This window comes from Pelodiscus sinensis, chromosome 10 (genome assembly GCF_052426305.1).
Source record: "Pelodiscus sinensis isolate ZL-2025 chromosome 10, ASM5242630v1, whole genome shotgun sequence".
NCBI classification, from domain to species: Eukaryota; Metazoa; Chordata; order Testudines; family Trionychidae; genus Pelodiscus; species Pelodiscus sinensis.
Genome location: NC_143061.1, coordinates 34884422 through 34898922, shown reverse-complemented (window position 1 = coordinate 34898922; position 14501 = coordinate 34884422). Strand labels below are relative to the sequence as shown.

The 14501-nt window shown below is 43.2% G+C and overlaps 1 protein-coding gene across 4 annotated transcripts in view; it reads right to left on the bottom strand.

Moving 5' to 3' along the window:
- Positions 1 to 2305: 2305 nt before the first annotated feature.
- GK5 (glycerol kinase 5) overlaps positions 2306 to 14501 on the bottom strand; it is a 70872-nt gene continuing 58676 nt past the window's right edge. For 2 of the 4 annotated variants that reach the window (XM_075937655.2, XM_075937652.2), the window contains 4 exons: positions 12865 to 12968; positions 10060 to 10119; positions 5739 to 5872; positions 2306 to 3455 (listed from right to left, as the gene is read on the bottom strand). In XM_075937655.2, the coding sequence (XP_075793770.1) occupies positions 3301 to 3455; positions 5739 to 5872; positions 10060 to 10119; positions 12865 to 12968 (453 nt within the window). In that variant the 3' untranslated portion in view covers positions 2306 to 3300. Of the gene's footprint in view, positions 3456 to 5737; positions 5873 to 7840; positions 7905 to 10059; positions 10120 to 12864; positions 12969 to 14501 lie in introns of those variants that run through there. The other 2 variants (XM_075937653.2, XM_075937654.1) reach the window with 2 other exon arrangements.

The window sequence follows — 14501 nt, the reverse complement described above, 5'->3', positions numbered from 1 at the left end:
CCCTTCTTCTTGCGTATGAGGAAGTAAGTTGAGAATAAAGCAGTTTCCTGATATTGTATAGGCAGGGGCAGATGACCGTTTTGCGGGGCCCCGGGCAGCATAATTCCGCGGGGCCCCCCCTTTACCATGGCGCATGCACGGGGCTTTTTGAAGCGTCCGCCCTGCTCGCCCTGCCCTATATCTGCCCCTGTGTATAGGAGTTCTTTTTATTGGCCCTCATTGTAATACAAGGCAAGGAATGGGGAACCTAAAGCCCAGGGGCAAGATGCACCCCCTGGCTTGCATGGATCCGGTCCCCAAGGCTCAGGGCTCCCCCACTTCAGGGCTGGAGCACACAAAATCCACTAGGCTGGATTAGGGTCTGGTGTGTGAAGGGAACGTGCAGAGTGTCTTTCTCCTTCTTAGTTGGGCGACACATTGGTGAGGCCAAAAAAGGTTCCTCACTCCGGCAATAAGCAATTCACTTCTTGAGCAAGAATACCGCCATGAGTGATTCCCCAAAAATGGTTGAGAAAGGGAGTTTTGGAGGAGATAGCCATGGTGGATGACATTCAGCACCTCTTTTTCTGGGTTGTTATCAAAACTTGACGTGTCTAAAAAAGTGCTAAATAATCCCTGAAAGGTGTATTGGTTTCAGTCATTTCCTGCTATGGAGGTCATGAGAGAAACGCTGTTGAGTTGGGGACTGGGATTGGGATGTTTAGGCCACTGTGGTGCATGTAGGGAAATTAAACTTTTGAATTCTGTTTTTTTAAATGGTGGTTCATAGGTTTCTGTTGGCGGAAGTGTTGGGCCATTATTTCTGATGTGGATTGGTGCAAGAGTGTATATACTCAAAGATCAAAGAGTAGCTCTAGAGCCTTTCAGGGTTCGTAAGAACTCATCAGTCTCCTGGATTGAAAAAGAGGTGAGAGTCATCAAAGGGGAGGTCCTCTATGGTACTCTGGAACTCCCTGGGGAACTCCAAGACCTGGATCTGGGACTCAAAACACATAATAATTGCAGTAGCCATAGGTTGATAGGAAGTATCAACCATATTGAGTACAGACTGGAGGATAGTTTTGGCTATTACATTTTCCTTTGTCTATGAGTGCTTGCACATGAGAACAATCCTGTTGGGGGAGGTTGTTGGCAAAGTCTTCAACTTAGCATAGTTCAGGAAATGGATATTAGCCATTAGTGCTTGATATCTGGCTATTATGAACTGGAGGCTGGAAATCTTCAGAGGGGTAGCCGAGTTAGTCTGTACAGGATAAACTTAAAAAACAAATTGTATGGTAGCACTTTAAAGAGAACAAGAAAACCTCTCTCCCCAGCAGGTCTCGGCATTTGCCCTCCTTTTTCTGTAGGACTAGACTTGGCATGCTGTTGCCTGGACCCTTCTGTTTACATCACCATTGGTTGGGAGCCAGGTGGTAGAATAAGAATTGGTAACCCTTAGATGGCATGTAATAGCATGTCTCTGCCTCTTTGGGGGCTGGGGAAGATGGCTGGGGTGTGCCACACTATCCTAACTGGTTCCAGAATAGCCTCATTGATAAGGAGGGCTATTCTTGTAGGTCCAGATGTATGGAAGGTGTTTAGGATTTCCTTTAGTCTACTGCTCTATGTAGTTCCCCAGGGACTTTACTGAGTAGGTCCTACAGCTGTCTAAAAGTCAGCTGGAGGGAAGGGGATACCAAAGACACCACTTAATCTAGTGATGATAATGGTAGTCTGGCCAGTGGAATGGCAGGAACCATGGTCTAATATTCCTTCTCTTTTACTGGATCTGGGGGTAAATTCAATGGCTCCTCCACAGGGGAAGCAGTTAGGAATTCCTTTATCATTGAACAGATTCTGAAGGAAGGTACTAGTGCTGGTGTCCCCAGTTTGACCAATAAGTGGGTCTACTAATGGTGGAGGAGGTCTCTGTGTTTAGATTGGATTTTTTTGAAGAGTGTTTAGACCTGACAAAACTGAGCTACAGTGAAAATGATTGAAGTCCAAGGGCCCCGCAGCTGCTTAATTAGTTCTGTCCAGCCAGGGGCTCAGGACTCCATGCATGGAGCTGCCTGGCTGGGGGAAAGGCACTTCTCCCTGAGCAACAGCAGCAGCTCCCTGCTGAGGACAGAGCAGTGAGTTTCTGGCTAGTCGGGGCTGATTCAGCAGCTGCAGGGCGATGCAGCTTAGAAGGAACCTTTTAAAAGACTCTTAGTTACAGCTAGATACTGCTATAAATTATAACTTATGTTATATGCATTATAATTGTTATTCCAATTTAAAAAATAGTAACAGTAAAATATGTCTTCAAAAACAAACTGTGTTGGCTGTTTTAGCACAATATAATTTAATTATGATTGATAGCTTAGAAAATATTAATACATACTTGAAAATAGGATACAATATGTAATTACTTTTAACTGTTATTTGCATTAATTAACAGTGCAATATAATGAACTTTTATTACAAAATGAAACATTTACTGAGCTGCATATCAGATAAGAACTGTTAGGTACAAAAATCATAGAATGAAATTATTTTTTGTAGTACTGATCCACAGCATTTATATTTAGACTTAATACAGTGCCTCAGCTTGAGGCACTGTACAAACTAACACTCTGGACAAAAAAACAATTACAAATGTAGATTGTTTACTTAATTAAGATATAACATAATAGCCCAGAATCAGCAATACATACCCATATTAAATAAAGACCATGATAAGTAGTAAAATCCCACATACAATCACTTTGTTCTTCCCAGAAATGCCAATGAAAATAAAAATTTGCCTTGCAGCATGCCCTGAAGGTCAGAAAATTCAGAAGGGGAAGTGAGTTCCAAAGCAGAGAACCTTCATGGAAAATGCCCTGGAATAGGAAAAGCACCAATATTCTGTATTACATTAAGTTTCTAAGTGACCTCAGTGTATCCCAATGCAGAACATATTATAGTAATCAAGTGTCCATCTGATAAAGGACAACTAAAAGCATCCTTTCACATATCTTCCCACCTTTGCTCACTGAGACTGGGATAAGTGTCCCTAGCCCACACAGGCCAATCAATATCCATGTTAGGCACTGACACTCAAGATTCTTGTGCACCCTCAGGTCAAAGGGACGTGATTGCTGCAGCTGATCAGCAGGTAAAGCAAGGAGGATATGATGGGTCAAAGTGCAGTATTAAGTAATCTAACAGCAGTAGGGAGACTGCTGAAATTCAACAAGTGTAAACTCCAATTAAAATGTTGGTTTCGTTTTTATTGTTCTATAAATTCCAAGGTTTAATTAACAGAGCGTGCTTCAAAAAAGTAAACTTCCATTAGTGCGATGTATGGCTGTACCAATTCAAGGAACGCTGTACAGCTTTTATCCAGTTATCCATGGCAAGTTTGTATTCTCCAGAGTCTCTTTGTGGCTCATAAACAATTTCAGTTTGCCTCAATTTCTTTAGTTGTTCTTTGTCCGTCCAAAATCCTGTAAGTACAAAGTTAATCCTAAGTCTTGACTGTGCTGGGAACAAATCCATGAATCTGAACAATCATAACACTATAGAATGAGGAAAATTAAGATTTTCCTTATTCATTCCAGTAATTTTAAGTGGGTGAATATTTTTACATTCTGAAAGTATTCCAACAGAGTCCACTAAACTGGAATCCTGACAAGTGGTACATCTGCTTAACTGTGATGGTTTCCAGGGAACAGAATTAATATGTTGATGTTCATTTAGGTATCAAGAAGAAGAAAACGCCCAGAGAGACAATAGGCCTCAGCCATGGGTACTCTTTTAACTAGATGGAACTAGGGGAACCAAGGACAACACTGGTCATTTTCTTACTTTCTTACTTAAAATAATAGATAAATGGCAAATCATACTTAGAGCTGCCTACAAGTCTATGCAACCGTTCACACCTATAAGTTATGTACATGAAGTGCCCTTTGTCTACTTTAGGTCATTTCCTTATTCGGTTTTAGCTGCTGAGTAATCTCATCTTAACGTATGATTTTTAAAATATTTTAATGTTTTGTACTAAACTCATTTTAAAAGCCATTTGATAATACAAATAGCCATCAACAATTTATATATATTCCTGGGGCTGAATCTTTTTCTGCTAACAGTCAATTCACTGTACATTATTTCCTTTTGCTCGAAATCTTAAGAACGAAAGAGGATTTTCCAAAATTATTTTAAATAGTTAGATTATAATCCTGAAAACATACATGTATAAACTTAACTTCTTAAAATAACATCATTGTGACTGTTCATGTGCAGAATTTAACCAAGTGTGTAAGTGTTTGCAAGACCAGGATATTAATTTGTGCTAGATACACTATCCCATTAAACTGATTTTGTATATTTTTCCCATCTTCTTCTTCCTCCATTCCATCACACAAGAACGTATGAATGAAAAGAGATATTTTAGAGTATTATTTATCTTGGATTTCTACAATGACAGTGAAACTGTGAAAATGGTTAATTGAATATTTAGGGACAATTTTTATTATCAGAAAATTAAAGAATGACAAAACCATGTACAAATGCCAACTGATTGTTGTGTAGCATTGAACTGCATGTCTGGCTGTTTCTCTCTCTCTATATAAACATTTCCTTCGGGACAACAACGTGACATCGTGCATCACTCTGCATCCTGCAGCCCCTCCCTTGGCCCTCATCTGTGCGGTCTCCCTCATTCCCCATGTTCTGCGGGAGCTGCAGCCACAAAATGCTTCCAGAGTGCACAGTAAGAGCCAGGCAGCGGGGGAGAGGGGGAAGGGAGAGTGAGTAGTTGACTCGACTACTCACCTCCCTAGTCAGCCCAGCCCAACACGCTAGGAGCCGGGGGGAGCAAGCCAGGCCTACCGTGGACAGGCTGAGGCCTGGCCTTGCCCAACCCCCCCCAGCCATTGGGGGGAGAGAGACCAGGTCTGGTGAGGGAGAAGAAAAAGCGTAGGCCCAGGGCTAGGCTGGCTTCCCCCAGGCCACCACAGGGTGGACGGGGCTAGGGCTGGAAGTGGGGGCAGAAAGTGTAGTTAGGCTTGCCTCCCCTGGCAGCTGGGGGAGGCCCAGGGGCAGGCTGGGGGGGGGGTAAGAGTCAGGGTAGCCTTGGGGCCAGGCCCTCCCCAGTAACCATGGCGGGAAGCAGGCAAGGGCAGGGGCCGGGGTAGCCTCGGACCCTCCCCAGTGGCAGAGGGGAGGGGAAGAACTTTTTCCCGGCCCCTCCTGGCAGTTGGGGGGGGGGAGAAGAGAGAGAACCCAGTGTGGCTTTGGCATACATGCTGTCCCCCCCCAGTCAGGAGGGGAGACTCGGGCACCACCTTGCCATGCCCCTCCCCCAGTGGTCAGGGAGAAATACAAAGAGCTGGGGCCGGGGGGGCTCCAAGAGCCAGGGTGGCCTCGGGTCTGGGCCCTCCCCTGCAAACGAGGGCAAGGGGAAGAGCTGGGGCAGACTTGGACCCTACCTTGTAGCGGTGGGGGCGGTGTGCCCAAGAGCTGGGACAGGTGGCCTTGGAGGCAGGTACTCTCCATGGCCAGGGGGCAGAAGGGAGTGGGAGGGGCCAGGGCAGCCTTTGACCCTCCCCAGTGGTGGTGGGGGGGAGGGGAAGAGCCAGGGCCAGCTGGCCTTGGTCCCAAGGCCCTCCCTGGACTAGAGGGGTTTGGAGAGGGCAGCAAGCAGGGAATGCCACTTCCTATATTTAGAAGGAGAAAAAACCCTAGTTGGCAAATATTTAGATGGAAAGTTTTTCAAAGAATAAACATACCTAAAGCAAGACCTGCTAGAAAAGCAGCTCCAAGACAAGATATATCAGTATTTACAGGCTTGTCTATCTTCTCATTTATTAAGTCAGAAGTCATCTGCATGATAAAACTATTTTTACTGACTCCTCCATCAGCTCTGTGTGGGAGTAAACAAAGGTAAAAGGTTGAGCTTAATTAAAATATTTAGCATCAAATGTTCAGAAACAACTTCTAGGTTTACCCAAATACAGAAATCTGTCTAGTACATTTCTGCTCACATATTCCATTTCATTTGTGGGTAATTACAAGTTCATATTTGGAGGTCTTTGTGGGAAAAATACTGCCTTCAAAGCCCCAAAAAATGAAAAAGCAACATTTATTTTTAAGATTTTAGTAAGAGCAGCCCCTGCACGTGGCCAGCCCAGGCCGCTGTGAACAGGGGCTGGTTGGTGGCAGTAGCCTCTGTCCATGGGGGGGCCTCAGCTCCTCAGTGGGACTCCCATGGACAGGGGCTGCTGATGGAGCATGGCAGCAGGGTGGAGGCGGATGGTGGCACCATGGAGGCAGTGCTGGGGAAACCGGCTTTTAAGCTGGTTTGCCCAGCACCAGCTCCTGTTTTCCCCCCACCAGCTCCTGTTCCCCCACCTTGCTTTCTCTCAGAGGCAGCAAGGTGGGTAGAGAAGCAAGTAGTCAATACTCCAGTTGACTACTCACTAACATCCCTAGCCTGGATTGGACCTTGATGACCCAATTATCCAAGAATGGAAAAACCTGAACCCTGTGTCTGCGGAGGAAGGCAGCAACCACTGCGCCATGCGCATCATAAAAACTCTTGGGGCTGATCAAAGGCCGAAGGGAAGCACTGCAAATTGTTAATGTTTGTGTCCACTGCAGAACCGAGGTACTTCCTGTGGGGCTGATAAATCAAGATGTGGAACCATGCACCTCTCAAGTCAAGGGCAGTGTACCAGTCGTTCAGATCCAGGGAAGGAATAACAGAAGCCAGGGAGAAGGTGGAGTTTGAGCTTCTTTATGGATTTGTTGAGTTCCCGCAGGACTAAACTAGGCCAAAACCCTGCTCTGGTTTTGGAATTAGAAAATATAAGGAGTAGAATCCCTGTCCCCCACTATCTGGAGGAACCTCCTCTACTGCCATCATAGATAGGATCACATGCACCTCCTGAATAAGGAGGTGCTTGTGAGAAGTGTTCCTGAAGAGGGACGGAGAGTGGGAGCGGAAAGGTAGGAGGGAAGAAAACTGGATGGAGTATCCCCTCTCTACTGTGCACATCACCCATCAGTCTGAAGTGATCTGGGACCACACACAGTAGAAAGGAGATAGTTGGGAAGAGAAAGTAAGAAAGGGCAGATCAAAGGAAACAACTAGTATTTGGTCCTCAATCACACCATCAAAACTGCTGCTTTTGGTTTGAGGGTTTTGACTGGCCAGAACCTTGCCTGATAGTGGCTGTTGATGTCTCCTGACATTTGTTTCTTCTTGTAGGGCGTTCTTGGTGGCCCTGAGGACGGTAAGGGCATGACCGAACTTGAGGTGTAAAGTGCCTGTGCTGAGAAGCTGAGGTATGGAGGCCTAATGTTCTAAAGGTCGTTCAAGAGTCCTTTAGATTGTGGAGTCTCTTATCTCTTTTCTCAGAGAAGAGGGATGTACCCTCAAAGAGAAGGTCCTATATTGTATGTTGGACCTTGTAAGATAGGCCTGAGACTTGTAGCCAGGCCATTTTTCTGATGGCAATAACAGTGGCCATGACCTGGGTAGCTGCATCTGTACCATCTAAAGCAGCCTCCCAGAATGCCCTGGAAACTAGTCTCTCTTCCTCCAATTTCACCAACAATTTGCCTTGGGAGTCTTGAGGGGGCAGTTCTGTGAATTTTGACAGGGCACTATAGGTATTAAAGCCATAACTGCTAACCAGCATTTGCGGGTTGGCAATGTGGAGTTGAAGACCTCCCTATAAAGTAGGGCTTCCTACCATAAAGATCCAAGTGTTTTGCCTTTCTGTTCTGACCTTAATGTACCCACGAGTCACCTGCATTGACCACTAGGGAATTTGGGGGAAGCTGAGAGTACAGATGTTCATATCCCTTTGATGGGATGAAATCTTACCTCTCATTATGCTTGGCAGTGGGCAGCAAAGAGGTTGTTGTCTGCCATAGTATCTTGGTAGTGTCTGAAATGGTCCAAATGAGAGGCAATGCAGCCATGCGTAGAGGAAGACAGTACATGGTCAACATCCTTTAAAATCTCCTGAGCTTCAATGTTAAGACTCTGGGCCACCCTTCTAAGAAGTTGTTGGAGGGCTTTATAATCCTCCAATGGAGGGGCAGATGTTGAGCCCAGCTAGTGCCTCATCTGGAGAGGATGAGGAGGACCTGATCAAGGGCTGGAGCTCTTGTTGGATAGAGCCATCATAGTAAGTAGTGGCATTGCTATACCAATGCATATACTAACAGTGATGAGGGTGTTGGTATTGGTGTGGTGGTCAATACTGGCACCTGCACCGGGATTGTAGCTGAAATTGGTGCCAGTGTCATCAATGGTACTAACTTCAGCACTGAGGAGGCAGGTGCCAGTGTTGCAGTCAGAGTTGGGGCGGGAGCTGGGAGTATCGGCAGCGCCATGCCTGGTAACGGCGTCAGTGTTGAGGCCATTATATGTACTGAATGGGCTGAAGGCTTCATTCCACGTGCTGTTACAAAGTTGATGGTGCATGTGGTGGAATAAAGGTTACTGATGCTACTGATAATGCCCTGGAGTGACGGCTTTAGCAGTGTGAGCCAGGTGGCAGGCAGCAGGAAGCTGCTGTGGCGGCTGAAGCCGAAAATGCTGTAGACCGTGAGGGAGCCTGGGTGGGAGGGCGGAAAAGCAGGTGCCAGGGTCGTATCGGCAGGAGAGGCACAGGGACCAAGGACAGCAGGGACCAGCACAGAAGCTAGCCAGGTTGGGGACAAAGGCACCAGCTGTTTGTGGTGGTGGGAGTTACTGGGCACAGGAAAATTCCAGGGGGGGAGGAGGGAGAAAGGAGGGAAAGGTGTGGGATTAGACACAGGTCTCTGGGCAATGTGGGTAGAAACAAGTGAAATGTGGGACTAGGTGCTTGGGTTGTGGGCCCTAGGCTGTTTGTGTTTGTGGGGGGGGGGGGGGAGAAGACTGCATGGCCCTGCCATATATACTGGTGGCATATGCCGGCGGGGGGGGGGGAGGGGATGCAAAATTGCAAGGCTGGGCACAACTACAGGGTGTGTGTAGGTGGGGGAGGCAGTTAGCCAGGTCTATACAGGCATCAGCTAGCTGTGTGTGGTCCTGATAGGAGCACATGCAATGGGGCACACACAGTGTGTACTGGGGGCAGGCACCAGCAAGTTGGCTATTTTTGAAGGTGTATGAGTACAGAGTCATGCACCTTAATTATCTGTTGTTTTTGTATTTTATCTTATATAACATTTTAAAATTTGATGCTAGATAGATAAGTGCATGTGCACATGAGTGTGTAATTTTGTTACTAGCTGGTGGGTGCCACAGTGGCACACATCCAAACAAGCGCACAAGACGTTAATATTGGTGAACAAGAAAAACTCACTCTGCTCACGGATGGAAAGTCTTAGAAGGAATACTGGTCCAGAAAGGAAATTAATGTAAAATGGCGTCATATGTATGCCATTTGCGAGGTCACATTGTGTGGAGGATGCCACTATTGAGCAAAATAGTGCCCCCCAAAATTGTGACCTGACCCCCAAGTTTGGGAATTGTTATGCTACAGTTTCTCAATGAAACAATTGGATGAATTTTTTATCATTACCAAAGCAAAGTAATTTTTCCCCCAAAAATCCCCCCCCAAAAAAGAAAAAAACATCAAGTCTGAGTGTGAAATTAGGGAACAATAGTCTGAGGCAGATACTCATCATGGAAAATTTCAGCTAAAATGGTTATTTACACAAAATTATAAGCAAATGAATAAAAGGTCTTATAATAGAAAGTGTTGGGCAACCTCCGTTATAGGCACCACTACCTGCATCTGTTGAATACGGCAGAGAAAATTAATAAAAACAAATTTTTTACTTCTAATAAAGTGAACAGGCAAGTGAAAGTCCAACATGTGGTTAATAACCAACTCATATTTGCTATTGCAGATTATTTAGATTCTGTATTACTTCTGAAATTATGTGAACAGAAACACTATACTCAGGCGGTTATCCAATTCTCTGTACTGGAATGTTCACAGCAAGACAAACTGAATAACAAAGTTCTAGAGTGCATGTTTTGCTAGACCTCACAAACGCCAAACAAAATTTATAACTTATGATACAAAAATAATACTAACATACCGAATATTTGTAAGTGGAACCTGCACTTCTTTCACAATGGTATCATACAGCTGTTTGTTTCTTTTTAAAAAAAAAAGAGAGAGAGAAATTAGTGTTGTATTTATACATATTGTGTATTCGAAAAATTGGTTTCAGTATCTATACAGTATGCAAATAAGTTATATGACAAAATGTGACAGCAGTTTTGTTAAAATTGCCTCTGACAGTTGACAGGTTCCCAGCATGGTCTGGATGATTATACAGCCTAGTTTCTCTTATACACCACATGTACTCATGTGGCCTGGTCAAGACCAACAGTGCTAAATACTGTATAAGGAGACTGTGTAAACACTGTATAATCTGTATTCCTGCCCCAAAGAGCTGATAGATTATTTAAAACAAGTTACAGCAGGTGACTGTAACAGACAATCTTAAGAACTAGAAGCAGAGAAAAACACTAATCACAGCTTCAGTAAAAAAACAGCACCAGCTCTTGCTGCTCTTTAAAGGGACACTATCAAGGCTGAGGGTACAAGAGGTAGTGGTGGTGAACACGTCCCCATTTTCTCTTCTTGCAACAAAAACTGTATATAAAGCAGAGGGGATGGAGGGAGGTAGTGAAATACTGATAGAGACCACATGTCTCAAATAACTTCCAGTTACAGTAAGAAACTTCCATTTGTTCTTCAAGCACTGGTCTCTATGGTGCATTCTACACAAGAGTGACTGCCAAACAGCTTTCTGTCCTGAGTAGGGTGTGAGGAAACTGACAGCAGAGATGTTTGCAGTTCCTATGGCTGTATCCACTTTTGCTGCTTAAGTTAGAGAGTAGTGTGACATGAAAGTATGGTTGGAATTCCAACTCACCAGTTCTGCAGTTATCCTGCACTGGAATCTCTGATAAGGCTGCTTTAGAGGCAGCTTCTGCCTTTCTGGAATGGGCTGTGATCTGCCCAGTAGGGGGCAACTTTACTATTTTGCATCACTCTAAAATGCACCCTAAGACTCATTTAGAAATCTTCAGAGGATAAGGGCTTATCTCTGCAATCTTTCTACCAAGACTCCAGAAACTCTTTCTAGATTTGGCTGGACAATGAAGATTATTGTTGGCTGTCCTGCAGGATGGCCTAAAACAGCACTGAAATTCAGTCAATATTTCCTCAGCAAAGGGAAGTAATCAGTTTAAGAGGATATGGGTAAATATCTTCTCTGTTGTACTTAGCAAAGCAATGCCTTGATAATTACGAATTGACTTATTTTCTTTCTTAAAGATTATAACATAGCGGCATTTCTTAAGTCTCTTGCAATCTTCTCATTATTCCAGATATGAAAAACAAAGTTTATGGAGCTTCCTTAAGCTGCAAAAATCAGGACCTGTACATGGTCTTCATTGATTTAAAACAAAAAAACAACAACTTTCAACTCAGTCAATCTCTGATTTGGCTGCCCTCCGAAATTTACTAAGGTCCTAAGACTTCTTTGAGATCAGATGACTGCTACGGTTCTCTATAACGGCCTGGAGATGGACCCTTTCGTCAACAAAACTAAGCAAAGGTGCATTATTGCCTCAACTCTGTTCTCCATCTATTTAGCAGTCACTTTGTCTTCATTGAAGACTGCTTCACCAATAGAGCTGACACTCCAAACAAAATGGATGGGCGGCTTTTTTGACATCTCCATTCAAAGCCTGAAAGTCCTCAAGGTGTCAATTACTGATCTTCAGTCGGCTAATGATTGTGCCATCCTCACACACACTGAGAATGACTTTCAGCCAGTTCCAAAGGGTTTCATATGCGACATCTCACCCAACCTGGACGAAACTGGGGAGGAAGTAAGTTTTTTTCACTGTGGAGATTTATCCTTATGCCCATGTGAATGCCTGGAGGCCCGTGTTATGAGTGCTTGGGCTTTAATGCCAAGGGCTCTATTCCAAGGCCCATGCTTGGAGTAGCACGGCTAATCAGCCAATACAGGGCTGAAATAAGAGCGAGGCTTCTTCTCTTAGGAACTTTTCCAGTTGAAGCTTTTGGGCCTCTCTAGGTTTGGGTGGCCAGGATTTACAAATACTGAACTTCACAGAGATGATGCTTATCGCTGATGGAGGAACAAGAGCAGGAGATAACAAAATCATAGAACACTAGAACTGGAAGGGACCACAAGAGGTCGAGTCCAGTCTCCTGCCCTCGCGGCAGAACCCAGTACTGTCTGACCATCCCTGACAGATGTCTGTCTAACCTGATCTTAAATATCTCCAGAGATGGAGATTCCGCAACATCCCTAGGCAATTTATTCCAGTGTTTAATCACCCTGACAGTTAGGAAGTTTTTCCTAATGTCCAACCTAAACCTCCCTTGCTGCAGTTGAAGCCCATTGCTTCTTGCCCTAACCTCAGAGGCCAAATAGAACAATTTTTCTCTCTCCTTGTGACACCCTTTTAGATACCTTAAAACCATTATCATATTACCTTTCATTCTTCTCCTTTCCAAACTAAACAAGCCTAATTCTTTCAGTCTTCCTTCATAGGTCATGTTCTCTAGACTTCTAATCATTCTTGTTGCTCTTCTCTGGACCTTCTCCAATTTTTCCACATCTTTCTTGAAATATGGTGCCCAGAACTGGACACAATACTCCAGATGAGCCAAAGCATTTATCTGCCTATAGATTATTATCTTGATTCTGCAAAGTCCTTGACAGGATCAGACCCTAAAATATTAGATTAATCAGTAATTTTACCTTGTGAATACATTTATTCAGAAGCAGCAAGTATGAGGTGTAACACTAGCTGTAACATTACCCTTGGTAATTAAGAAAGACTGCACTTAATACCTGAAAGCGATAGATTCCAACATAGCTCGTATAATATGGTTTCTGGTAGTGGAAGGTTTCAGCCCCATAAAGGAGGTACATGCACAAGGGTCATTCACAGGAACCTACAATAAAAATTTGACAATACATTTAATTACCAAATTATATGTTTAGCCTTTTCAGACAGAATACAAATTATAAGATAACTTACACATGACAACTTTAGAAACACAGTGAGAAGAAAATTAAGACAATATGTAAGCATTGGATAGTGTTAGTTTAAGCTTTCTATATTTCAGAGAATGTTTTCAAATCAGTTCTTTCCTATGCAAAAAGGTTTCCTATTACTGCATTGGGTTTTTTCCCCATAATTCTGTACAGGAAATACTACTGATTAGTAGTGTTCCCTCTAAGCTGCGCGATAGCACAGTTTCAAAGATGGTTAATCAGACTCACCGAATCAGAGGCTCAGAGCTCCATGTTAAACATTTTTTCAAATTTAAAAACAACACTTGGCTTTTTAAAAAATGTTCCAGGATTTTTTTTATTTCCTAAATATCTGCTAAACAGAATTATGATGTTGTCCTAATTTTGATCATATTGTGGCTGCAAAATAACTCAAAACGCCAACAAAAAAAATCATGGAAGTGTAAAGTACAAATATAAAAGTAGGCATGTGTGGAGGAAACTGGGAATGCCCAATCTTGACAGGTGCTTAACTCTCAAATACTTCAACAAACTTTGATAAGAGTTGTTGATGTTTAGTGTTATTAGGATGTAAATGAAGTGATAGCCTATTTGTCCAGAGGAGACTCAATTAAGTTTGAAGTCAGTAGAGAATATATTCACTATTCCAGTGCACAACCACCTTTTTCAACTTGTCGAGTGGTAACCATACTAACTGAAATGAAAGGTTCCTTGCTGGCCAGTTTGTGGATTGTTAAATATAAGCTAATAATTAAAAAGGAAAGGGTTTATGATATACATCAAAGATGAATGTCTAAAGAAGCAAGAGTTTTTATTCAATTTGTTTAAAAGCTTTATATGCATTTTTATAGTATGTTACAATATATATGTATGACTTACACAAACTATGGAACAAAGACAGCTAAGATGAGTGAGTGATAAAAAAAAATCAAGGAAACATGCTTTTTAAATTTGCATGGTAGGAAGGCTTCTGTCTCATGATGAGAAATGTGCCATATCACAGCAACGTCATTCAAGTTAAGAGGGGAGAAGCCTTCTACCTGTTCGAAAAAAATGAACTGTCAAAGAAACAATTGTCTTTACCTGGGAAATGAATATATTGCCTCCATAACACATCTAACCTCTGCTATCCTGATGTTTACAAAACCCACCAATCAATCAACTTTAAGTTACCTGAAGATGGCTAGACATGTAAAATAGGGGAGACATGACATGGCTTCTAACGTATTCAGTATTTGATCCTCTTTTCCCCCCTAAACATGCACTGTAGTGATATAAAGAATTTATGATTCTATGATGTGGTATAAAAAGTGTACTAGAAAAATGTGATGGCTGAGATACTAAAAAATACCAATGCTTGAGTTAGAGGTTGTCAGCCATCCTGCTTACGCTATGATCAACCTGTATCATCATGTATTCTGTATATGCCCAAAATAATTATGGTCAAAAAT